Genomic DNA, 27,985 nt, shown 5'->3' on the forward strand with positions numbered 1-27,985 from the left:
GTGTGGCAGGATATTCTGGTAGAAAGGTTTCTTTTTTTTGAAAGCTAAGAGAGATTCTGAGATGCTTTGAAAACACTCAAAACTAGCCATACCTCAACAAAACTGCATATCAAATCTGCTGGAGAAGACAAACCCTTAGCTTCCTTTAGTCAAGCTATTTCCTTCTGACATATGGTAGTGCTAAATGTCACAACAAAGGTTTTATTGTTTGGTTCAAGAACAATAATTCAGACTTGAAAAGTAAAGTGCAAGCTAAAAAGAAATGCTCACATAAGGTCACATCATTTTTTGGTGGACTTCCAAATATTTGCTTTAATATAAACCTAGCTTTCTGGCTGTTTCTGATATCCGTGGATTTTTCTTCTGAGGAAAGGGATAGAAGAACAGTTTCTCTGTGGGGGAAGAGGGTTTGGAAGAAGGAAACTGATAGTGACCCCAAGATATAGGAATTGGGTGTTGGAGAGAGGATTTCCTGTATAGACTATTGGCAGGCTTGATGTCCTTTGTCAATCCATTAGTTTCTATTTCTCCTGTAACATCTTCTGAGTCTTTTCTTGGCTCCTGGTCAGCGCTCAGAAATCTCCTAAACAAAAAACTTTTATCGATGTCTTTCTTGTGTGCAGCTGTCCTTTCATTAAGAGTGCAATGACAATCAATCTGCACCATGCGGTGAATGTTCAGGTGAGCATGCCATGTGCCATTCCTGTCCTTCAAATAATTGTTATCCAGCAGTTCTAGGGAAACCTCCTTTACGGGGATCTGCTCCTTAAATGGTTTCGGACGCTGAACTTTCTTATTCACGGGAACTGTGTTCAGAGTAGGATCCCTTGGAATGAGTTCATTTTTACCTGGAAATAAAGAAAATATATTATAGAATTTATTATAGAACTATTATTTTTAACAATTATTTTAAAATTCAAAGTGATGATGAAGTTTAAAGAGGAGCTACAGTCTCCCCCCCCAAAAAAAAAATAAAAGTCAGTAGCTACAAATGCTGCAGCTGCTGACTTTTAATATAAGGACATTTACCTGTCCAGGAACCAGTGCCGTCCTCACCTGAGCCAAGTCTTCAGTGGGCTTCGGGTACAGGAGATGGCATCTTAACCAAGGGAAACTGGCTGTGAAGCCGTGCGGTTTCACAGCCGGTTTCCCACTGCGCATGTGCAAGCTGTGCTTCTCCTTCTGAATGCTCCAGCTGTCTTCTGGGACCTATAATGTGGAGAGAAGTGGGGGATGAACTTCCACTCAGATTGCCTAGGCGATTTGAGCGAAAGTGGGAGCAGGTACCTGTCAAAACCAGATACCTACTCCTACCCCCCCCCCCCAAAAAAGTGCCAAAGTTAAAGAGGAGGGTGGAGAAGATAAACAAGCAGAACTTCTCCTTTTGGGTGAAGTTCCGCCTTAAAGTATAATTGTTGATAGAGTAGGGTAGGATTGGAACCCCTTTCAGTTTTTTACTGCATCGGACCTGCAATGGATCATTGTGAAGAGTTCCATAGGAATACATGGTCACACGTTTTTTTTCCATTTTTTTTTTTAACATAGAAGCAGAAGAAAAAAAAATCAGTGTGAAAGCAGCCTTACTATTATTCTTTTAGACAGTGTTATCATTTCAAGGAAACATTGTCTGAAGTCGATTTATTTGTGGTTCAATGAAATTATGCCAGACTAGAGCATGGTAAATGCATCATGGATAGCTGCTTGCTTATTATATGCTGATGAGACAGATTGACCTAATATATATACAGTATTTCTGTGATATGTGGAATCTTGCTCATTGACTATCTTTTTAAAATGTTTGGGATTTCCAGGAGATAAGATCTTCCTGTTCCTTTTTGCATGGTCCCAATTACCATGGGGTTCTCCCGCATTTGGGAATAAACAATATTTTTGACCTTTTGCTATAAAACATATCCAGTAAAAAAAAATGTTAAAAATCACATTTCGTCATAAATTTAGGCCAAAATGTATTCTGCTACATGTCTTTGCTAAACAAAATACCAATACGTGTAAATTAATTGGTTTACGTGAAAGTTATAGCGTTTACAAATGGAGGTATATATACTGGGTTATTACTAGTAATGGCGGCAATCAGCGACTTATAGACTGCGGTGGACATTCTGACACTGGGGGGAACTGACTTGGTGTCACTGACATCCCCACTGACACCAATATAGTGATCAGTGCTAATAAAAAGCACTGACACTGTACTAATGGCACTGGGCAGAAAGGGGTTAACATGTGGGGCGATCAAAGGGTTAACTGTGTGCTGTTTTACTAGGGACTGTGTCTGTGTCTTTCACTGTAAGCACACTGCTTTACATGGCTGTGCTGCGCACAGCCATGCAAAACATTGTGCTGGAGCTGACAGGGGAGAGAACTGTTTTGTTTACAAACAGTTCTCCCTATGTCAGAGATGCTCGGCAATCACCAGGCACTGGCAAGTAATCACCGGCTGGGACCCGATGATTGACAGCCGCGGCTGTGAATGGCTGCATGGGTAGGGCATGCATGCACCTTGCGCGTGCCCCCTATCCAGAAATGCAAAATCTCATATATATATATATATATATATATATGTGATTTTGCGCACCCGTGCCGCCCTGTAGCAATACTTCTGCTATAGAGCGGGCGAGAAGCAATTAAATAGGGATTTTTATTGACCACTGTGCCTTGTTTCAGCTCGACCTTGTAGAGTTTAGTACAAAAAAGGGTTCATGTGTGTAGATGTATTTAATTCCCAATCATTGTTTATTATTTATTAATATTGGTATTGAAGAAGAATCATTATTTTATGTAATTTTACATGAGATGTGTTTTTTTTTTTTTAAATAAATACTTTTAACAGTATTGGTTACAATTGCATATTCTCTTGTATTTTATCAAATTGTGAAATGTTATATTGGTGTTTGATATTAATTTTGTCATACTTTTTACATATTTATATGAGTTGAGATGTTATGAATTGTTTATACCTATAAGGTAATATAACCCAGTATAAATAAAATCCCTTTCTGATGAAGATTGGGAGACCATATGCATATATTTATTTATTATTTCAGGTACATATATAGTGCCCTCAGTTTAAGCAGCGCTTTACATATATATTGTACATTCACATCAGTCCTTAACCCTCAAGGTACAATCTTAGGTCCCTAACTTACATTCATACATACACATACTAGGGCCAATTTAGACAGGAACCTATCAGCATGTGTTTGGAGTGTGGGAGGAAACTGGAGTACCCAGAAGAAACCCACACAGGCACAGGGAGAATATACAAACTCCAGGCAGGAGGTGCCATGGCTGTATATATAGTCACAAAGGCTCATTGAATGTTGTAGTTCAGGAAAATGGGTATAAAGTCCTATCCTGCTGGTATCGTATGCCCTCCTTGTTACATAAATTTTACCCTTCTGTTTCCTGTCTTTGTTGGCGATGTGGAGAGACTGTTGGGTCAATGCTCCACATAAGGTGGATATGTTCCCACTCACAGCCTTTCTGGACTCAGTTCCATGATATTATTATCAGGGTGAAATCTTTTACGTTGGAGTTTTCCCCGGCGCAATACTTACTTCATCATACTTCACTCACTAAGAGACAATACAATAAATCCTTGGCTATGAGCATGGTTAATGCAGTTAAACAATGTACCTTGTCACTGGCGAAACACCAATACTCCTACAATACAGGAATGGTTCTGCAGAATCAACAACATGGGGGAGATGGAGGAACTGATTCATATTACTCAAGATAGGATGTCAATGTTTACTATCCCTTGGGCTTGCTGGTTGGATTTTAAGACATCAGCTGAATATAGAGCTGAACATAGATCCCATCTGTAAACCATTTTGGGTGCCCCTTCGATATGTGTGACCTGGAAGAACCCCTTCGCCCACTCTTTCGGATTTTGCAATTTTGGGGTGAAGGAGAATCCGGTAGGCAAGTAGTGTATGTGGAGGTTGTTGTTGTGAGTGTGTTTTTTTTTTCCTGGCCCTCTTCTTCTCTCTCTCTCTTTCTTTTCCCATTTCCTCCTCATCTGAGCTCTCTTGTCTTTTCTGCTCTTCCTTCCTCTTCTTTCTAGTTTTTGTTTGAAGTACTGTAGCAAGTTCAAAAGGGAACACTCAACAGGCGACATGACATACATAATGGGGATTTACCCTTATCAGTATACTTATAATACTCAATAATTGATGTGTTCTTCAAAGTATCTGGTCTGACTTGGATGTAGGCTTGTTATATCAAGAGCCTGTTTGTATGTTTCATGCATCTCTTACTCTTGGTTATTCATATTCTCTCGGCTGTTGTTTGTTCTATCATAATATTGTAAACTGCACTTTCTTCCTAATAAAATGTTTATGAAACAAAAAAATAAACAAATAAAAATCTAGGATCTTATATGTTTTTATGTCTGTGTTTAACCCTGAAGAAGGGGGAGATCATTGAGCCTCCTGAAACACGTTGGATGTTCTATGCTGTTGCCTTGTAAGCAAAGTTATTTTCTCTTAGATTTCTTTGCATAAAAATGAAGTGTGTCTGCATTTTCATGCAGTGGCACCACACCTCACTGCAGCAATGTTGTGTGAACAGGGCACATAGAAAATAATTGTTTTCTATGTGCCCTAGCATTGAGCCTGCATTAATTGAGCAGATCAATGCAGGAGCCCTAAAGGTGTGAAACTCATCAAGGAGTTCAAGTGATGCTGGATATATACAGTGCTCTTTGAGTGAATAAAATACCCACTGATATTGCAAAATACTCCTGAGGTGTTGTGATTATATTAGGAATACTGAAAATGGTACGATACATATGTTAGTTATTTGTATTAATGTGAAGGTATTCATATAATATGGTTTGTACAGTGCTTGAGAGTTGGGATATACAAATAATTCGGATTAACTTTAATGCAAGTTTCTTTTCTGCTTTTTTTTTTCAGAACAGTCATATCTGGTTTTGACTGTAGCTGTATATTTACTGAGTACATACAAGCAATCTCTATCACTGACACATTTACAAGCATTATAAATCACTTTAAGGCAGATAATACCTACAAAGTACAAAACCTGAGATGTATCTGCACCAGAACATGTAAGGACGAAGAACTATAGAAGGAAAATTAACCTCAGGTACGTAATCCTTATAATAACATTGGTATCAGTAACCTTTTGTACAAAGCATAGAGACTGGTTGTACTAAACATCTGGCACTTTACCTATCATATATTTAGTGAATTGTTAGAAAATTCTAAGTCTGGGTTGTTTTGTTTCGTACACAATTACACAATTAGACTAGGCAAATGTCAGGACATAAGAACAATCTATTGTGTACACTGACAAAACAATGATAAAAAAAGTAGAATGACATTTCGGAGCAAGGACATAGCAAGTGTTTCTAAGGGTTAACGAGTGTATTTACCAAGGCTCTTTGGCACCTACAGATATACATGAAGTAGCTTTGTACACGTGGCAGTAAGTTCTGTATTTTGGAGTTGATCCAGTATCTGGATTAACAATATTTCTGCTAGTACTAGCGAAACAATTAACATTTTCATGGAGGTTAGCAATGGCAGCCTCCATATTTCTTCCAGTATATGTAATAATTAGCCTGCAGCCCCCATCACCTGCTGGTTGTGACTTAATACTGTAGACTGGTTATGTAGCAGCTGTACACCTGGACAAATTCAGGAGTGCTTAAAGAGCAATTCCAGTTTTATGGGGTAAATAATAAGCAAATAAAAAAAAATACACTATAATGCCAAAAGTATTGGGACATCCCTCCGAATCATTGGATTCAAATGTTCCAATCAACTCCATGGCCACAGGTGTATAAAATCAAGCCCCTAGGCATACGGACTGCTTCTACAAATATTTGTGAAAGAATGTGTTGCTCTCAGGAGCTCAGTGGATTCAAGCATGGTACCGTGATAGGCTGCCACCTGTGCAATAAGCCCATCCGTGAAGTTTCCTTGCTACTAATTATTGCATGGTCAACTGTTAGTGGGATTATACCAAAGTGGGAGCAACTGGGAACAACAGGAACTCAGCCATGAAGTGGTAGGCCACGTAAAATGACAGAGCGGGGGCCAGCACATGCTGAAGCGCACAGTACGCAGAAGTCGCCAACTGTCTGCAGAGTCAATAGACCTCCAAACCTTGTGTGGCATTCAGATTAGCACAACAGTACGTAAAGAGCTTCATGGAATGAGTTTCCATGGCCAAGCAGCTGCATCCAAGCCTTATATCACCAAGTGCAATGCAAAGTGTCGGATGCAGTGGTGTAAAGCACGCCGCCACTGAACTCTAGAGCAGTGGAGATGTGTTCTCTGGAGTGACAAATCATGCTTCTCTGTCTGGCAATCTGATGGATGTGTCTGGGTTTGGCGGTTACCAGGAGAACGTTACTTGCCTGACTGCATTGTGTAAAGTTTGGTGGAGGGGGGGATTATGGTGTGGGGTTGTTTTTCAGGGGTTGGGCTTGGCCCCTTAGTTCCAGTAAAGGGAACTCTTAAGGTGTCAGCATACCAAGACATTTTTGACAATTTCATACTCCCAACTTTGTGGAAACAATTTGGGGATGGCCCCTTCCTTTTCCAACATGACTGCGCACCAGTGCACAAAGCAAGGTCCATAAAGAAATAAAAAAGCAAGTTTGGGGTGGAGGAACTTGACTGGCCTGCACAGAGTCCTGACCTCAACCCAATAGAACACCTTTGGAAAGAATTAGAGCGGAGACTGCGAGCCAGGCCTTCTCGTCTGACATCAATGCCTGACCTCACAAATGCGCTTCTGGAAGAATGGTCAAACATTCCCATAGACACACTCCTAGACCTTGTGGACAGCCTTCCCAGAGGAGTTGAAGCTGTTATAGCTGAAAAGGGTGGGCCAACTCAATATTGAACCCTATGGACTAAGACTGGGATGCCATTAAAGTTCATGTGCGTGTAAAGGCAGGCATCCCAATACTTTTGGCAATATAGTGGATATAATCGCTACACAAGTCATATTGAAATTTAAAGAGCAACTCCAGTCTCCCCCCCAAAAAAATGAAAAGTCAGCAGCTGCAAATGCTGACTTTAAATATAAGGACACCTACCTGTCCAGGGATCCAGCGATGTCCTCATCTGAGCCAATTCTTCAATCGGCTTCGGGTGCAGGCGCCAACTTCTTAGGTAAGGGAAACTAGCAGTGAAGCCTTCCAGCTTCACAGCCGGTTTCCCACCTGCGCATTTGTAAGTTGCGCAGTGCTCTGTGAATGGTCCCCCATTCTTCTGGAACCTGCGATGTGTCCCAAAAGATGGGAAAGGAGGAGAGTCCAAACGTTGCTACTGCGTTCTGACCGGAAGTGGGTACCTGTCATAACCCGCTACCCCCTCCCCCCCCAAAAGTGCCAAATATGGCAGTGGAGGGGGGGGGGGGGATACAAGCAAGCAGAAATTGACCTTTTTGGTAATGTTCTGCTTTAATATTATTAACATTATCTTTCCTTTTCAATCTGCAGTGCTGTAATTTTCTGTAAAATACAATGCAATATGGCAACCTGGAGACACAGACGGTGTAAAGAACTCCCCCCAGAAATTTAATTTCCTTCTTGTGTGATTGGCTTACTGATTTTCCCAGAAGCCTGCACTTAGATACAAATCAGATTTTGAGCATCCTTTGTAGAAAAAAATGTCATTTTTGGTGAGATACTACCAAAGGGATGCAGACCCTGCCACTTTCCTCATTAGAACCCTGCAAATACAGCAGCTGATTGATAATAAAAAAGTACAATCACTTCCATCCACTTTGCACATGGACACAGACAAACAAACAGCTCTTTCTTCAGAAAAACAAATGGTTGGAATCTGCAGCAAAGTTTCTTAAAATCCTTGCAGTGTACATACTGTAGATCACCCAGTAGGGAATGCTTTTTTCATAACAAAAGTGGAGTTACTCTTTAATTGCACTTCAGAACATTCAGTCAAGGCCTAATCAAAGGTAGGTTTTGCTATCTGTCTTGCAGCTTCAAGCCTTTAAATTTCTCTTCTTTATTAACTTGGACATTCCCCAGAATCTACTTTTGCCTGTTGCCTATTCTGCATGCCATGACAGTATAGACTTCCTTTAACCCCCCCGGCGATATTTCCGAGTGTAGCTCGGGGTTAAGTTTCAGTACCAGAGGCGGTAACCCCGAGCTACACTCGGGAATACACTGCAGCGTTGCTCTGGGATCCCTCCAGCACCTACCTTGTCCCACGATCCCGCGCTGTCCTCCTGCTGCGTCCCCGGCCATGTCCTCTGGCCGATGCTGGCATTCGTCTTCCGGGCTCCATTCCCTGCGAATGTCGGGATGTACGGGGGGCGGGAAATGAAAAAATTTCTAAATTTTACATACACACAATACACTAAACTCTGATAGTATTACAGTACTGTATCAAACCATTTTACATACATTTTGTCCCGAGTGCTTTGTCCTGTGCCCTGCCTGCATTTTTACTGTTCTTTCTGCCTAGAAACTGAGAAACGTCCATGGCGTCCAAAAAGCGTCCCTTTAGGTCAAAAGCGGTTTTAGATCAGCTAGAGAACAGCGATAGTAAATTAGAACCACTTGCAGAATTGAGTGATAATGATTATTTGTGGGGAAATTCGTCATCAGACACTGAAAACGATTCTGCGACTGAGCTCAGTGATGTGTGAACCTGGCGCTCTATTTAAAATTTCAGTGTTTCTGGTTTGATTACATTATTGAATAAAATGTATTATTATTATATTATTATTTTTTATGATTTATTATATTATAATGTATGATTTCATGTTTCAAATTTTATAATACCCGGAATGTTTACTAGACACTTGTTCGGACAGATTTCAGTGAGTTATTCCTAAGAATTACAGGCCTACAATAAAAAAATATTTCCATTGAAAACGATGTACCACTTTGAGCACAGAAATACTGACATAATCAGACCGCTAGAGAGGTTAAAATTATTTCCAAAGGGATTTTATAAACCAGGCAGCCAACCAAGTCAAGAACTCGTTCATATTAACTAGTACTAAATGTATTTGATCTAATTTCACTGCAAGCAGACCTATTCTTACCATGATGCCAGATTCTCACATTATGTTCTGACACCTTTTATTAAACATAAGGAAGAATCTTTAAATGGTAGTAAACTCTGTATTTTAATTTTTCCATGTGAACATGTTCAAAGTGTACAAGGAGAGACCCAAGGAGATAGCCACCATATGTGCTCCAGCCAGGGAAGATCCCAAGAACCTTCCCCTGCTTGAGCTACCAGTGAGAGATAGGGACAGAGCAGGTGTAGAGTCAGTGGGGTTAGACCGGAAGCTAGGGCTGGAGCAGTAGGACCAAGCCAGGCAGCGTCAGGGCATGTTTTCTACCTAACCTGGGTACATTACTATGGCAGTGCATTGGGTGGAGACCCTGGGACAGCCGCCTCTCTGGCAGACGGCTTACCGGGTATCCGAGTCAGTGAGAGAAGGTGTGAGGAAGGAGATTAGGGAGATGCTCGATTTAGGAGTTATCAAGCCATCCAACAGCCCCTGGGCATCCCCAGTATTCTTAGTGCTGAAGCGGGATGGTACTACCCACCTCTGCATAGATTATCGCCGACTAATTGACTGCATGATGACCAACGCATATCCCATGCCCCAAGTCAACGATCTGTTAGACCGCATTGTCCAAGGTAATTTCCTAACTACCCTTTACCTATGCAAAGGGTACTGTCAGATTCCTCTGGACCCAGGATTTTTTCCGAAGTTGGCATTCATTACCATCTTCGGCTTGTACCAGTTTAAGGTCATGCTGTTTGGAATAAGGAATGCTGTGGCGGCATTCTAAAGCATGGCAGATTGATTTCTTGACGACCTCCAGGATTATTCCTGTGCATACCCAGATGACATTGCGATCTACTGCGATACTTGGGAGGTACATCTGCTCAACTTGGGTACCATGTTAGACCACTAATATTAAAGCCAGAAAAATTCAGCATAGGGATTTCCAAGGTTCAGTACCTCAGCCGGGTGGGCTGTGGGCAACAGCACCCTGAAAGGTAGAGGCAGTTGCCAACTGGCCCACCTCCCCAGATGAAAAGCCAGGTCTTGGCGTTCCTAGGCACTGCAGGGTACTATAGAAAGGAGGTTTGGTTTGTCCCCAAATATAGCATGATTGCTAAACCCCTGAATGACTTAACCAAAAAGAATCTTCTCCGTCAGGTCCTGTGGTCTTCAGAGTGCGAGAATGCTTTCCAGTGCCTGAAGAATGCTTTAATTTCTGCCCTGTCTTGGTTGCACCTGAGCCAAACAAACATTTTTGTGTCCATACAGATGCCCTACCTTCGGGCTGGGAGCAGTGATAAGCCAAGTATGAGCCAACGGCAGTGAGCACCCTGTTGCCTACATCAGTCGCAAGCTGCTACAATGGAAGGTGGGGTCTGCAGCAGTGGAAAAAGAATGTTTGGCACTGGTGTGGGCCCTGACAAAACCTCAGCCATATTTCTATGGACAATCCTTCACGTTGCTTACTGACCACAACCCTTTGATCTGGTTTCCCTGCAGCCCCACAACTTTACTGTGCAATACAGTCCGGGATGACAAAACGGCAACTCAGATGGACTTTCTTGGCAAACTGACCTTTGACTGTAATATAGCTCCTGGACATCCCCAAGCTGGCCAATATTGGATCTAGCCTGGTCTTCCAGACTGTGAAATGGGTGAGGGTAGTATTGTGATAAACTTGGGTCAGCAGGAGAACCATTGCCTGGAGAACTTTCTGTTTTATTGTACTTTCCAGTTTTCCAGAAAGAACTATCATTACAATATATGGCTTCCTATCTATAACGCATTCCTGTGTGTGCGCCAGACTGTCTGGTGTGGGCATTGCCTATGATAATGTGATTAGCTCTTATCTGATGGTTTTCTGTATAAATTCAGGGTGTTTCTCTAATAAAGTAGTTCTTGTGTACTCCAAAAACTGGTGTTGTCTGCACTCACCAGAATACTACATTGATCATTGCTACTATACTAGTAGTATTCTGGTGAGTGCATAGTGGTGATGGAGTGTTCACTGGATCCCTTGGCACTGTATTGGAGCTGGATTCATTGCTGCTTTGCTTTTTGCATTATCACTGGCACATATATGGACCATAATTTGTCACATGGTTTGTGATTTACATTAGCACCTATTTTTTTACACTATATGGACTTTATTTAATTTATTGTTTCACTGATGTTTATGTTTTGTTTGCACTTATGTGTAAACTCTTGGTTGTTTTACTATATGATTTAGCACTGCACTTTATACACATATATTATTTTATTCCTTGTCCAGCACAGTTAATAGACTAAAGATTCTCCCATGTTACCAACAAGTCACTGGGCTAACTTCCTTTCCTAAATTTGAACCATTGCACATGATGCACTGGTGGTGTCGCAAATCATATTTCTGAACACAGAGAAAGCGTATTCATACAAAGATCAGTTGCTAATTAGGTCATATGATTTTTCATGCACTTATCCATAATACTTTCTCCTAGTCAGTAAATCAAACAAGATAAGGAGTTATTTATCCTCACATTCCTGAATCAATATTGATTCCATTAATGTCTGTAAAGTTTAGCTCTGGAATCAAATGTGGGGGCGGCTTGTGAGCTGACTATTGACAAAGTCGGCAATTCTATCTAGAGACAAAAAATGTCACATCTCTAAAAGATAAAAGAAGAACTGAAGCAAACACTAAAATTGTCTGAGAACATAACTTCAAAGCTTATTCAGAGAAAAATAAATTCTATAGGAAACACTGGCTGTCATTCAATAAAGCATTTGCAACACTTTTCTGGCAGTATTGGCACTAAGAAAGCCTTGGATAGTTCCGACAGATTCAGGTAGTTCTTATATGCATCAATTTCACTAATGTGTCATTATGGCTGCTAGAATTTCCAAAAGCATTGCCACCAGTTTGTAGATAAGGAAACTGAAAACCAACTCTAAGCTGGCGTACAGAGATAGGCTGGAGTGTTTAAAGTGGGGCTGTGGTGTAGTAATGCACCACCCCCCCAACACACACACACATTACCACCACATACACGCACGTTACTGGTTGCTAGGATGCTGTCGGGAGCACAGCATGATTGGTTACTATCATCCAATGATGCTATGCAGCCAATAGAATCCTAGAAACCAACAACGTGTTGCTTAAGGTGTCCCAGCAACCAATTTCCCTGTGTAGCTGACAGCATCCTAATAACTAAGGACACTGTGTGACCCAATGGCTGAATATGCATTGAGAATGGAGTGCTCTGTTTGTACACTACAGGCCTAAACGTTGCCTCCCACATGCCTCCATATGCAAATTCATGTACGTATTTCTGTAAGGTACATGAATCTGTTGCTAGCTGCCACATTTGTCAGATTCAGGTAGTTCTTATATGCATCAATTTCACCAATGTGTCATTATGGCTGCTAGAATTTCCAAAAGCATTACCACCAGTTTGTAGATAAAGAAACTGAAATCCAACTCTAAGCTGGCGTACAGAGATAGGCTGGAGTGTTCAGAGTGGGGCTGTGGTGTAGTAATGCGCCACCCCCCAACACACACACATCACCACCACAAACACACATGTTGCTGGTTGCTAGCTGCCACATTTGTCAGACTAACTATTGAAAGTTTTCCTATGAGTGTCTATGACATTTGTTAAAAATTCTGGGGACTGTTTCTAGTGTTCCAATAACTCTAACAGCCGGGTACGTAGGAAAATAAAAACATTAGAACCTGTGTATGGCCATTCCTACTCCAAGATGAACAGGTCTAATTGTGAGAATAGCTAAGGGGGCACAAAAAGTTGGGCCTACACATATGGGACAGCAGCTGCCACCTCTGGTTTCCTCTCCCCTTTTCTGTTTAAAAAAAAAAAACATTTGTGTTACTGCGGCTTTTAGAAGCCAGCTTACCTGCCACGTGAATTGTAGGAAGACTGAGGATCTGCATGCCCCTTCTAAATTCTTCTATACCCCTATAAAAGGGGCTTCATTCCTGGGTTTTTGCAGTTGATCAGCATTGGATCGGCGAGTTCCCCTCTTTCCTACCCTCATCGCCCTCACCTTATGTGGTTTCACCCTTGGATCAAAGGGGGACTTTTGGTTTATGATTAATTCTTGATTATTTTCGCTTGAGTTCTATGACTGAGCGATATGTGTTTTCATTTAATATGTTTGAGTATTTACTGAAATTAAAATGTTTGTAAACCTAAAAATAAAAAAACCCTTGCACTTTATGTTTAATGCTTTTGTACCTGAGTTTTCATATTACTATTGTATTAGTGCCTACTGTTCCTCTGTATTACCTGGTTGATCCTGCTTGTGCCCCCCCTTCTGGTGGTAAACTGACCACAATAAACATGGCAGCTGATCCATGCTATTGTGGTCAGTTTGCGTCCTCCGTCATTCTGCACTTAGATACAGGCACGTTGTGTAATCACAGGGTCAGCATAAATCACGACTCCCTCCAGCCTTGACTGACATTGGCTTGCCCTACAGCCACTCCTCCTCTTCATGCCTCCCAGACATGTCTGCCCCGCTCTATATATGCCCACCAGCAGGTCACGTAATCGCTATTGATTCACAGACCTGCTATTGGTCATGTATAGAGTAGCGCAGTGAAAACACGTGGTTGACCTGCATTTTTGTCACCCTGCCAACCGCATCCCCATTAGGCTGCAAAGGCCGCAGATGGAGTTGCACACATGCTGTACCCATGATTCAAGCAAATGGGTGCGTGCTGCAACTGCATGCAATATGCATGGTTGTGGTGCAGTGGCGAGAGTTTTTAGAGGTTAAAATAGGCCTCGTCTCCTGCTAATCTCCCTCCAAAAACCAATCCACTGCAGATCACTCTTCAGAGTGCTAATCCTAGTGTAAATTAGTGCTTACAGGTGTGGTTGTTTGTGAATAAGCACATACACATGTGTCTCTTTTATTTTTTTCGCACTGACCCTGTTTTTTTTTCCCAGCTGGTAAATGTCCCAGCTTCTAAAAGGCTATGGGGTTGATTTACTAAAGCTGCAGAGTGCAAAGTCTGGTGCAGTTCTGCAGAGAAACCAATCAGCTTACAGGTTTTATTGCCAAAGCTTAATTAAACAAGCTGAAGTTAAAAGTTGATTGGCTACCATGCACAGCTGCACAATATTTTGCACTCTCCAGTTTTTGTAAATCAACCCCTATGTGTGCATGGGCACATAGCTTAAAGCGGAGTTCCACTCACTTGTCAAAAAGTGGGTGGAGCTCTGCTTTAACATGGAGGGGCCTTTGGAAGCAGTAAAAAAATATGGCCAATGCCCCTAAAAATGGCTGCAAAAATGCCCTGTGTGCATGAGGCCTACAGCTTTCTGCTCACTGTTCATTTTATGTGCATACTTTTTTTATACTTCAATTTAGAGCATAGTCATACATCAACAAACATATTGGTAGATTATAAAGCCTTTACCTTTTGTGCTTTACTGATGTAATGTGAAAATAATTGTATAAACATTGCTATATAATAAAGGGATCTAAAGTGAATAAAACCGTAAAGAATATGTTATACTAATTATCCATTGTTAACCTGCAAAAATCGGCCTCATGCTGGGCACACAGTTTACAATTGTGACTCAATTTGTTTATATAAGATAATACAAGCCACACCTGAGAGATTAGGATATATTTGAATACACAGAAGTTGTGAGTAAGATTAGACTTGGAATTATACTTAAACACAAATGTGTAAGAGGGATTGCCAGTTCCATTTAATTCTTTGCCAAAGCAAACCGGCAAACACCTCTACTTTGACAGTTCTTTAGAGAGACTGAATGATTGAACTGAGTAAAAACTACAAAAAAAAGAGATATGTGATATAGACACTATACTTACCTTTCCAAGGGTCTGTGCCTTGAACCCACGTCACTTTACCAGTCCTCAGATGCTGCAAGTATTCCATCCTTCCAGGTGTAACCTGCTGTACCACTATTCTGCAATAGTGACCAATCACTCCTGCATTGTAAAGCAAGGGTGGAATCCATGTCAGGGGTCAGGTATTATTGGACTGGTGAGATAGTAATTTCCTTCTGATTTTGATGCACAGGCACATCCTGGACTCTACTTCCTGATCCTATAGGCATAGCTTGCTGCTGGACGGCTGGATGTCCCACCTGGATCTAATTACTACACGATGAGTCTTTTTAACCGTTTATCTTGTAAGGGCAAATTTTCCAGTGTTTACTAATAAATTGTTAATACTGCACTTAGAGGCGCCTTCCTCTCTTTTTCTTGTTACTGCATTAGAACCTTTCTTCCACTCTAAGAAGAGCTGCCTCAGTGTTACTGCTTCTATCCATCCCTGATATCCATCTGGCACCTTTATCTTACAACTACAGAGGTTGGGCTCCAACAAGCGCGCCCTATATAATATACATTTTCTGATTTACCAGCTTACTCATAGACCATCATTACATTTCAGTGAACAAACTGTGGCAACAGATTTCAAGTACAGTTAGGTTCATATATATTTGGACACAGGCACAATTTTTGTTTTTTCAGGTATTTACCAAAACGTTTTCAAGCTATAGTTATATGATGGATATGGGCTGAAAGTGCACACTATCAGATTGAATTTGAAGGTATGTACATCCAAATTGGAGGAAGGGATTAGGAATTACAGCTTTTAAGAGTAGCCATACCCCCTTTTTCAAGGGACCAAAAAAAAACTGGACAATTGGATCAAAAGCTGTTTTATGGCCAGGTGTGGGCTACTCCTTCATTATTTCTTCATAAATTAAGCAGGTAAAAGGTCTGGAGTTGATTCTATGGTGGTATTTGCATTTGGAATCTATTGCTGTGAACCTACATCATGTATTCAAAGGATCTGTCCATGCAAGTGAAACAGGCCATTGTAAGGCTTCAAAAATGAAACAAATTCATCAGAGAGATGGCAGCAACATTAGGAGTGGCCAAATCAACAGTTTGGTACATACTGAGAAAAGAAGAACGCACTGGGGAGCTCAGCAACATAAAAAGGCATGGACGTCCATTGACGACAACAGTGGTGGATGATCACAGGATCCTCTCTATGGTAAAGAAAAACCCATTCACAACATGCAGACAAGTGAAGGACACTCTCCAGGAGGTGGGCGTATCATTGTCAAAGTCTACAATCAAGAGAAGACTTCACGAGAGCAAATACAGAGGGTTCACCACAAGGTGCAAACCATTCATAAGTCTGAAGAATAGAAAAGCCAGGTTAGTGTCAGGGCTCTGTCCACAGCAGAGGTACTCGGAGACCTGGCATTCCTGCCTGCACCTTTCATGGCCGCAGAAATGCATGCTAGTGAAAATCTATGTGCATTGGCGCACGGACACGAGGCGGAACACACATGCGCACTGGCGCATAGTTACGCACGCATTAACCCAGTTTGGTACTAGACGGCCTTTATAAGGAAGCCCATCACTTCCTTAAATTGCTGGTTGATCTCTGGCTCCCCAGTACCTTTATCCGTGTTCCCTTGCTACTGTGATCTGCTGTTACTGATTTGTCTTGCTCCTGGACCCGTCTTCTCTGCTTGACTCCTGATCTGACCTCGGCTTGGCTAATAGATATTCTCACTTGCTCTTCTGTGTATGAATACGGCTATCCTATTGACTATGTCTGCTCCAATCTCCACCCAGCATCTGATCTTGGCTTTGAACCAACTACTCTGTGACCCTCTACTACCCTGAAGGCCTGCATACCTCTCACTGGCACCACCTGTCTGCAGACACCATTTCAGTGCATCAGCCGTGCTCCTGGGTATACCTCTGACAAGCACTCCTACGGGCGACCCGTGCTACTTTGGGCCTGACTCCTTCTGTCCCATATCCAGGGGAGTCTGGAACTTAGCCACAAGGGAAACCCTCTCTCCACTGGCTTCTAACACCAGGTACGTGACAATTAGACTTTGCCAAAAAACATCTAAAAAGCCAGACCAGTTCTGGATAAGCATTCTTTGGACAGATGAAACAAAGATTAATCTGTACCAGAATGACGGGAAGAAAAAAGTGTAGAGAAGGCTTGGAACAGCTCATGATCCAAAGCACGCAACCTCAGCTGTAAAACATGGTGGAAGCAGTGTGATGGCATGGGCATCCATGGCTTCCAGTGGCACTGGGTCATTGGTATTTATTGATGATGTGACAGAAGACAGAAGCAGCAGGATGAATTCTGCAGTGTTTAGAGATATACTGTCAGCCCAGATTCAGCCAAATGCAGCAAAGTTGATTGGATGGAGCTTCACAGCAGAGATGGACAATGATCCAAAACACACTGGAAAAGCAACCCAGGAGCTTTTGAAGGAAAAGAAGTGGAATATTCTACAATGGCCGAGTCAATCACCTGATCTCAACTCAATTGAACACGCATTTCACTTGCTGAAGGCAAAACTAAAGACAGAAATACCCACAAAGAAAGAACTATTGAAGACAGCTGCAGTTAAAGCCTGGCAAAGCATCAGAAAGGAGGAAACCCAGTCTTTGGTAATGTCCATGGGTTCCAGACTTCAGGCAGTCATTACCAGTAAAGGATTCTCAACAAAATATTAAAAATGAACATTTTATTTATGATTATATTCATGTGTGCAATTACATTTGAGCCCCTGAAAATGGAGGGACTGTGTATAAAAATGGTTGCAGTTCCTAAAATTTGTACTTGATATGTATGTTCAACCCCTTGAATTAAAGCTGAAAGTCTGCACTTCAAATTAATTTGGATTGTTTCATTTTAATTCATTCTGGTGGCATATAGAGCCAAAAGTATGAAAACTGTACTTGTGTCCAAATATATATGGACCTAACTAAATATTGTACTAGTTCATACAGTTCAAGGCAGGTGCACACTTGCCCGCATCAAAAGCATCAAAAGCTGGGTGCACATCCAATATCAAAAAGGATGTAGTTGATGACGGCACAACCAGCATACACTGCATGAATCCTCAATTGTGTGTGGTGTGTGCACAGACTCTTTCACAAGATTCCTGTTTGTACCAATGGCACACACAAAATTCCAGTGTGAGTAGTTGTGCACCAACCATATGACGGCCCAATGATTTAGTAATTGGGATATGTGGACTATATCCTGAGTCCCAGGTTCATAGGGGTTGACCTGCTCCGATCTCGCCCATTGACCCATGCTTGGAGGGGAGGGCTGGGGTGTCCCTTGGTCATTTAAGGGCAAACAGGATACTTGTTAGGTTCAGTTCTGAAGAAGGGAACTTGACTTCCGAAAAAAGCGTTAGCTTTCCTACCAGACGGTTTCAAAACAGGACAGGCCTTCTAAGGCTGTATATCTTGTATATGCTTGGTGTTTTCATGTGTTTGTCGGTATGTTTTTGTCTCTTGGCATTTGATTAAATTTTATGAAGGTAATGCGTGAATAATCTGTGCCTTCTTGTGAGTGTTATTACAGTGTTCCATTGAAGTCTATAGAACCAAAAACGCAACTTTGCATTTAAAAAAATCCCTGACCTTTTAAACAGAAACTCACTGGGTGAAAACACGCAGATGTGAACCTGTCCCATAGGAAATCATGTTAAATCGACTGTAGTGCGTTTCTGCAAAATGCTGCAGAAAACACTTAGGTGTGAACCTAGGGCGGGTGTCGGCAACCCGCGGCTCCAGAGCCGCATGCGGCTCTTTTTCATCTTTGCTGCGGCTCCGGAGCACACTGCCCACCAGGTGACAGGCAATAGGGTTTCAGTGGTCGGCAAGCCGCGGATCGCAAGCCACATGCGGCTCTTCTGTGTGCCGGGCGCCCGCTCCCCTCCCTCCTCTCGGGCGGCCGCCTCAAAAGTCAGGACTCTTTTAATCCGGCCCGCGGAGCGTGGAACATTAGCTGTCAGGATGTAGGCGGGGCAGCCAGGATGTAGGCGGGGCAGCGTGACGAACTCCTCTCACAGTCCGCCCTGAAGACCGGAATACAGCGCGGGAACACAGCGAGAGGAACGCGCGGAGCAAAGGTAAGTGAATTGAGACAATATGGGGAATTAATTACTATAGGGGGGATGAATTACTATGGGGGATGAATTATTATATGGAGGATTAATTACTATGGGGGATGAATTACTATGGAGGATGAATTACTATATGGGGGATGAATTACTATGGGGGATGAATTACTATGGAGGATGAATTACTATATGGGGGATGAATTACTATGGAGGATGATTTACTATATGGAGGATGAATTACTATATGGGGGATGAATTACTATGGGGGATGAATTACTATGGAGGATGAATTACTATAGGGGGGATGAATTACTATAGGTGGGATGAATTACTATGGGGGATGAATTACTATAGGGGGGATGAATTACTATATGGGGGATGAATTACTATGGGGGATGAATTACTATATGGGGGATGAAGCTAACTGCACGATCCTGTATATAGCATTAAGGTAAGAAACAATATATGCAGTGTCGGATTTGTTTTAAATGTTGCAATGGTTTTGCGGCTCCCAGTCTTTTTTTTCCCTTCGGAAACGGGTCCAAGTGGCTCTTTATGTCTTAAAAGTTGCAGACCCCTGACCTAGGGTAATGCTTTTCAACCATTCTTTTGATCCAGGCACCCCTGCCAGACAGCGTAGTTAGTTTGAAGACCTTCTTTTTCCTTTTTTGCTCTCCTTTCTTGTAAGCAAGTTTAGGAAAGGAGGATAACAGGGTGGTGATATTTCCCCCTTACTTTTACCTTCTAAGCAGCTGTGGGTGATTTAATAAAGATAACAGGTGTTCACTTTGCAAGGGGATTTTCCTTAAGCCTAGGTTCACACTACAGCGGTGCGGTATTTCCCATGTCATTCGCAGAGGAAACGCACCGCATTCCTGTACAAATCACATGCGATTTGTATGCGGTGTGATTAGAGCCATACATTTTTGGCACTGATATGTGGCATTGATGTGCACTGGTAGGCACTGATATGTGGCATTGATGTGCACTGATGGGCACTGGTATGTGGTATTGATGGGCAATGACAGGTGGCATTGATGGACACTGACAGGTGGCACTGATGGGGCTACACTGATCATCAGGGCACTGATGTAGATGTCCCTTCTGAGGAATGCCGCTTAGCATGAGAAGATGACTGTCGATAACCGTCATTTCCTTGTTTACATGTGACATCATCTGCTCTTTACTCTGATCGGTGATCTGCTGTGTCCCAGAGACACAGCGCACCACCGATTGCCGTGCCGCATGCCCCCAGGGGCGCACATGCGCAGTTAGAGTGGGAGGATATCATATGACATCCTTCCAGAACGAGAGAACCGCCACCCATCTGTCATTTACTGATATGGTGGGCGGGAGGCAGTTAAAGACCAAAGTGGACCAAATAAGAGATATTTAAGTAATAGTAAAGGCTAACGCTAACTATTCCTAAAAACATTCCCTCCCCCTCCTAAATATTCTGCGTTCCCCATAAGAAAAGAGCCGTGTGCTTAGTTATTTTTAATCTAGTCTGGTCATGTGCTTTATCAGTTCCAGTTCCCCTGTGTAAGGGAACGCTTAACAATGGTTTTGATTTCCTGGAGTTGTGACGTCACCCGTAGGCTCCCATGACACATTGTGAGTGCTCCCTACTTTCTCTGCAGCAACTGGTTACTGACACAGGAGAGCCGGAGCTGTTGAATCAAGTCATTGGACTGAATGAAAAATAGGTAAGTACATATACTATATTGCCAAAAGTATTGGGACGCCTGCCTTTACACACACATGGAATTTAATGGCATCCCTTAGTCCACAGGGTTCAATATTGAGTTGGCCCACCCTTTGCATCTATAACAGCTTCAACTCTTCTGGGAAAGCTGTCCACAAGGTTTAGGAGTGTGTCTATGGGAATGTTTGATCATTCTTCCAGAAGAGCATTTGTGAGGTCAGGCACTGATGTTGGACGAGAAGGCCTGGCTCACAGTCTCCGCTCTAATTCATCCCAAAGGTGTTCTATCGGGTTGAGGGCTAGTCAAGTTTCTCCACCCCAAACTCGCTTTATGGACCTTGCTTTGTGCACTGGTGCACAAACTGTTCCCACAAAGTTGAGAGCATGAAATTGTCCAAAATGTCTTGGTATGCTGACACTTTAAGAGTTCCCTTCACTGGAACTAAGGGGCCAAGCCCAACCCCTGAAAAACAACCCCACACTATATTGCCCCATCACGAAACACTTGGCACAATGCAGTCAGGCAAGTACCGTTCTGGCAACCGCCAAACCCAGACATGTCCATCAGATTACCAGACAAAGAGGTGTGATTCATCACTCCAGAGATCACATCTCCACTGCTCTAGAGTCCAGTGGTGGCGTGCTTTACACTACTGCATCTGATGCTTTGCATTGCACTTGGTGATGTAAGGCTTGGATGCAGCTGCTCGGCCATGGAAACCCATTCCATGAAGCTCTCTATGCACTGTTGTTGTGCTAATCTGAAGGCCACACAAAGTTTGGAAGTCTTTAGATATTGACGCTGCAGACAGTTTGCGACTTCTTCTTTGTTCTAATACCACTATCAGTTGACCGTGGAATATTTAGTAACAAGGAAAATTCACGGATGGACTTATTGCACAGGTGGTAACCTATTACAGTACCATGCTTGAATTCATTGAGTTCCTCATAGCGATCCATTCTTTCACAAATGTTTGTAGAAGCAATCTGCATGCTTAGGTACTTGATTTTATACACCTGTGGCCATGGAGGTGATTGGAACACCAGATTTCAAAGATTTGGAGGGGTGTCCCAATACTTTTGGCAATATAGTGTACATGTTTTTTGTACAGGGTATGCAGGATAGGTAGGAGGATGGGGAGTGGGGACATTTTAAGGAATTCTTAGAGTTAGTATTATCTTCTACTTTAATTGTTACGGTTTACATACAATTTAAGTAGGATTTAAGGGAAAGGGGTTTTAATGGGATTTGACTACATTAGCTGGAAAATCTAGGTTATGTTACTCAGATTTGTTTTGCTTTTTGCTTGCTAAAGGAAAACTTCAATTAAGTGAAAGCTTTTAATGTCAGAATGTTGTTTTAACTTCTTAATGTGCCGTAATCCTGGTAGGAGGAGCTCCTAAACTTCTCTGATAAAAAACTGTAAGTAGATTGAGAGCCTGCCAACAATCTTGCAAGAAGAATTAGCAGGTTACACTGGTTTCCTCATTAAAAGTGGAATTCCAGTCAATGCCTAACTAAGGCTAAACCTACTCCCGCCCTTATTGTAAAACTATTCTATCTAACCCTGTAAGGAAAAGATCCCTACACTTACTTATTCTGAAGCTGGTCTGGTCCAATCTCCAGCGGTGGCTTCTGTGTACAAGAGAGAGCCGACAATGGCTGGGAAATACTATGGGGCATCCATTTTCATCGTTATCTCCTGTACACAGAAGCCGCCGCTGACTGCTCAGCCTGGGACTGGACTGGAGTGGGTTCAGAATAGGTACTGTAAGTATAGGGATCTTTTCTTTACAGGGTTAGATAGAGTAGCTTTAGAATGCGGGTGGGAGTAGGTTTAACCTTAAGCCCCATACACAGGATGAGAATATTGGACAAATTATTATTATTTTTTTTTTTTTTAACATGCTAGTCTCATATCGAAAGTGAAGAGGTTACTAAACTTCCTACATTTCTTGTATGACAGAAATAAAATTTGGAAATGATACAATGTATTTGTATTGTATTTTCGAAACGAAAACTCTACTGATTAAACGAAAATCGTACGATCCGGCATCGTACGAGAAACATTTTCGTGTTTGTCCCTTCAAATAATTTCGGATGAAAGCTGTGTACTAAAGATCAGATTATCATAAGATCACTTCCAAAGTTGTATTTCTGTACGATTTTCAGATCGTGTGTACTAGGCTTTAGATAGCTATTGACTTGAATTCCATTTTAACTCTTGAGCTCTGCTGTATACATTCTGTCATCCATGGCCTTAACACTGTGCTTTTCCATTGGTTCCTCTCCCATGCATGTACGGTAGAACAATCCAAGCCCACTCAGCGGGTCCATCAGTAAGAAATAAGAGGAGAATATACTGTATCTAACCATTACATCTATGTATATGAGGTCAGAGAAATATTTTAAATTCTTGTACACATACTTCTTCTACATCAAAGATTTGAAGCAAGAGGATCAGCAGGATCAGCAGAATCAGCATTTTCACAAGCAGAGCTCAGCAATGGCAGATTCTCTCGAAACAAGCTTACTTGAAATCTTGGAACTTCATATGGAAATAACCTTTAGTGTAAAGGACTCTTGTATCAGATATATAATGGATGGATTGCAAGTTATATTTGGACAATGACAGTACATGCCAGATGGCTCTCATTCCTTTTATATGTAGTAGAGGTAGTCATGCACATGTTGACTTTGCAACACACATTGGGTTATTTACTAAAACTGAAAAGTGCAAAATCTGGTGCAGCTCTTCATAGAAATCAATCAGCTTCTAGGCTTTATTGTCCACTTTATTGTCTAAGCTTAACCTCCTGAGGATTTACCCCCCTTCCTGACCAGGCCATTTTTTGCGGTACAGCGCTGCATTACTTAAACTACAAATTGCACAGTCATGCAACGCTGCACCCAAATGAAATTTACGTCCTTTTTTCCCACAAATTGAGCTTTCTTTCTGTGTTACTTCATCGCCTGTGTGTTTTTTATTTTTTGCGCTATAAAAAAATAGACTGACAATTTTGAGAAAAAAAAATATATTTTTGACTTTTGCTATTAAACATATTCAGTAAAAAAAATTTAAAAAATCAAATTTCGTCATAAGTTTAGGCCAAAATGTTTTCTGCTACATGTCTTTGATAAAAAAAATCCCAATACGTGTAAATTAATTGATTACATGAAAGTTATAGCGTTTACAAATGGCGGAATTTATACTGGAATTTTAATTTTGTTTTATTTTAACTAGTAATGGCGGCAATCAGCGACTTATAGCAGGACTGCGGCAGGCATTCTGACACTGGGGGGAACTGACTTGATGTCACTGACATCCCCAGTGACACCAATACAGTGATCAGTGCTAAAAAGAAGCACTGACACTGGGCAGGAAGGAGTTAACATGTGGGGTGATCAAAGGGTTAACTGTGTGCTGTTTTACTCTGTGCTGTGTCCGTGTGCGCCACTGTAAGCACACTGCTATGCAAAGCCATCCAAAGAAGTGTGCACGAACTGACAGGGAGGAGAACTGTATTGTTTACATACAGTTCTCCACCCTGTCGGAAATGCTGGTGAATCACCGGCCGGCGCGCCCCCCACCCAGAAATGCAAAATCCTGTATATATAAGTGATTTTGCACACCCATGCCGCCCAGTAGCAGTATATCTGCTTTAGGGCAGTCGGGAAGCAGTTCATTGAACAAGTTTGAAGCTGATTGACTACAATGCACAGCTGCACCAGATTCGGAGTGCTCCAGTTTTAGTAAATCTGTCCCACAGATTGAAATTGCATTGTCCATCACAGTCTATTGCAGGACTAACCTGGACTGAATAAGGTTGATTGACTAAAGGCAAACAGACTTCATTTTGCAAGGGAAGTTGTACTTTGCAAGGGAATGTTCACCAGAGCTTAGTGAAGGAAGTGGAGCGCCACTGATTTCCATTGTCAATCATGTGGAAGCAAAAATGCTGTTTTTGTATTTACCTTCCACATGATTGGGTAATCTTTCAACATGACATTTCATGAACTTCACAAAGCTCTGGGGCAAATTCCCTTGCAAAGTGAACAGCCTATTTGCCTTTAATAGATCAACCCCAATGTCTGTTCATTGTGAGATGATTAAAAGTCCTGCCAGTAGCTACCAGTAACATGCCAAGCTGCATCTCTGATAACACCCATACTCAGGAACTCTCATGCTGATTTTTTTTGGCAATGAATTTTACAAAATTGTGCTTTTTAAAAGTGATACTTCACAAACAAAAAATCTGTTGATGTGTCCTTCTTTCAGCAGGACAAAGAAAAAGCAATGGAGTTCTGCGTAGTTACTTATAAAGTCACAGTAATTAGGAGAAAGGAGAGTCAATTATTACCACAGCTGCTTCTTCTTGTGCAGGATATAAAATAAAAGCAGCAATTGGAAGTTTCAAAAATGACAAACTGGAGTTACAATTAAGAGATAAATCAAAGCTATTGAAAACAGCTGGAAGTTTGAAACTTTGTAATGCATTTAAAGACACAACCTTCTCACACCAGTCTGACGGGATCTGCAGGTTATTTTCAGCTGTACTTTTGTACTGTTGCCTAATATTTGGTGGCATACGGACATTTCAAAATTCAGTATCTCTGAATACTGTTCTGTTGTTGGTTAAAAATAGGCTGATGATACTTGCAGTCTAGGCTGGGTTCAGATTAGCTGACTTCAAAGTTGCATGATTCGCAGTGCAACTTTGGAGTCCGAGACTTTGAAGTGCCTTTGATATGACTTTTACACTCTGGCATTAAAGACGTGTAAAAGTCGGATCAAAGTAGTGCAAGAAACTTCAGTAGTGTCAATTGGAACAGCTCTTATAAAGATACATGGCATTTCACATGTCCTGCGACTTTGGGTCTCAAAAGTCGGATCCTAAGTCGCAGGAGTATAAACTGAGCCTATGGCCTCACGGAATCTGGATGTTTTTAATGCTGCTATTTTTTTTCTGCCTCTAAATGCCCCTGCATGTTAGCCTATGTGTCCATGCACATATAGGCTTTTAGAATTTAGAGGCAGAAAAAAACCCCACTGCCAGTGCATCCAAGAGCAGCGGGGTTTTGGCAGAAAAAATGCTTGACATGTGTAAAAGTGTCTATATGCGCATTAATTTTAGGCACATTTAGCTCCTCATCCTAATTGATTTCAATGGCCAGAATAAGTTATTATTCTGGCCAATTAAATTGAATTAACTGCCAAGCCCTTGATGTACCTAAATGCATTACACGCATTTACAAACATCAAGCGGTTTTCCTGCCAAAACGCTGCTGCCAGGAGGAAAGGTAGGTAGGAGAGGTGGCCAAAGTGTCCAGTGTGCATGAGGTGCATGGGCAGACATGTAGTAAGCCACATTATAGCTGTACTGAATGTAAAAGACTTAAAATTCAGTCATTTTTACTTTGCATTTTAAACCTTAGTTTGTATGTTAAAGTTTAGCCAACGCTTTCACTATTTGTCAGCCCTTTGAAGGAGGACTCATTCTGGATGAAATCCAAAAGTACCAATATCCCACTTTTATCACTCTAGCACTGTCATGCACCCAAACCAGCCGCTGTATACATAGGCATGTTTCTAAAATATAAAGGCTGTAAAATTTTGTGTCAGATTTTTGTTCTTCAATAAATGTTAATTTTCTAAAGGTATTTCCAATAGATAGTTGCAAATTGATTTGTGATATGAGCTAATTACCAGTAAATCACGCTTTTTATTATTTTGTATTATGCACGGACATTGCATAGTTTTCTAAATGCCATATTTAGACAGCAATACAATAATAATAATGCATGTGGATGAAAAATAATTGTAGAACTGTTCAAATAAACAGCTTGAGGTCTTTTGACACTTTTTTGTGACCCTCAGGACCTCTGCAGACACTAATCTGTGTTGCCCTATTGCCCTGTTATAGCAGTGATTTCTAGCAGTCTCATGTAATGCATCTCCAGACTATAACTGTCTCCTGAACAGGGGTAGACTGACCATTCGAGCACTCGGGCACTGCCCAAGGGCCCAGGGTCAATAGGGGGCTCCATGAGATGACCCTGGTACCTTTCATTGGCAGTTTCATAGGCTTTTTTGGGTGTGGGCGAGGACACAGGGGCCCCATGATCCCCTATTGCCCGGGGGCCCCGTGAGTTGTCAGTCCTCCCCTGCTCCTGAATCATGTCCCCAGTCTCTAACAGCTCCTATAGAGTGTTCTCAGTCTCTGAAAGTCTCTTGCAGCATGTCCAAAGTGTCTGACCATCTTATATATTATGTCAATGGTCTCTGACCATCTCTTGTATTATGACTACAGTCTCTGAAAATTTCTTCTATCATGCCCATAGTCTTTGACTAAATCCTGTTATGTGCCTGCTGTCTCTGACACTGAATATTCACTAAATTTTATGTGTGTCCCTTTGGTGATGTCAGGGACCACACGTGAGGCCCCCCATATCAAGATAGTTGACCACCACTGTTCTAGATTAACTTTGAATTATTAACACTTGCATACTGTACAGAAGAAAGATACCAGTACCAAGACAGGTGTGTAGATCCTTAACAGCTGCTGGTTTTCTGTCTTCCTTAAAACCTAAAATTGTTATCAAAAAATACTGCTGAGAACTTCAAAATAGAAAGTTTGGAGTTGAAGTGATACCCTCTTTTGGCTAAATTTTTTTAAGATGCAAGCTTTTGGGATCCCTTCTTTAGGTATTATAAACACCAAACTTTCAGCATTAATTGAAGTCTAACACAATACGGGGGAGATTTACTAAAACTGGAGCACTTAGAATCTGGTGCAGCTGTGCATGGAAGCCAATCAGTTTCCAACTTCAGCTTGTTCAGTTAAGCTTTAGCAATAAAACCTGGAAGATGATTGGTTTCTATGCAGAACTATACTCTCCAGTTTTAGAAAATAACCCCCTACAATACTCTGCCACTGGACTTCAAAGAGAAAGCTTATGACACTACGTACCTGCTTTGAACACAATTATGTGCGTCTGTAACTTTTGCTTTTGTTTTATGCCGTTGTATTGTTCCTCAAGACGACTGATATCCATTTTGCTTAGCTTCCTGTTGCCGTCAGCAGGATCCTTGTAAGTGTGAGTCACAGATAGAATCTCGCTCATATATTTATACGCCTTTAGCATTTGTTCCCACAGAGAGAACTGCTGCAAGCAGCCACAGCACCCAGACATCTCTGTCTATGTCTCGTAACAAAGCAGCGAAGTTCAAAATCAGCCACCAATTAAGTTTTGAAAGCTGAGCTAAAGTCTACA

General features: G+C 41.7%; 1 protein-coding gene across 1 annotated transcript; it reads right to left on the minus strand.

Moving 5' to 3' along the window:
- Positions 1 to 185: 185 nt before the first annotated feature.
- CUNH9orf152 (chromosome unknown C9orf152 homolog) lies at positions 186 to 27,985 on the minus strand. The gene is made up of 2 exons (XM_089673121.1): positions 27,682 to 27,985; positions 186 to 848 (listed from the first exon to the last, which is right to left on the minus strand). The coding sequence occupies exons 1-2, from the start codon at positions 27,902 to 27,904 to the stop codon at positions 313 to 315; spliced, it is 759 nt and encodes a 252-aa protein (XP_089529247.1). The 5' UTR covers positions 27,905 to 27,985; the 3' UTR covers positions 186 to 312.

This window comes from Staurois parvus, unplaced genomic scaffold, assembly GCF_062004578.1.
Source record: "Staurois parvus isolate SC_StPar_1 unplaced genomic scaffold, SC_StPar_1.0 ptg000136l, whole genome shotgun sequence".
In the NCBI taxonomy this organism is placed as follows: Eukaryota; Metazoa; Chordata; class Amphibia; order Anura; family Ranidae; genus Staurois; species Staurois parvus.

Excerpts from the sequence above, each read along its gene's own strand:
- CUNH9orf152 (XM_089673121.1), bottom strand. The coding sequence starts at position 27,904 with ATGTCTGGGTGCTGTGGCTGCTTGCAGCAGTTCTCTCTGTGGGAACAA. Across the intron at positions 849-27,681 it reads CATAATTGTGTTCAAAGCAG|GTAAAAATGAACTCATTCCA; the intron begins GTACGTAGTGTC and ends CTTTATTTCCAG.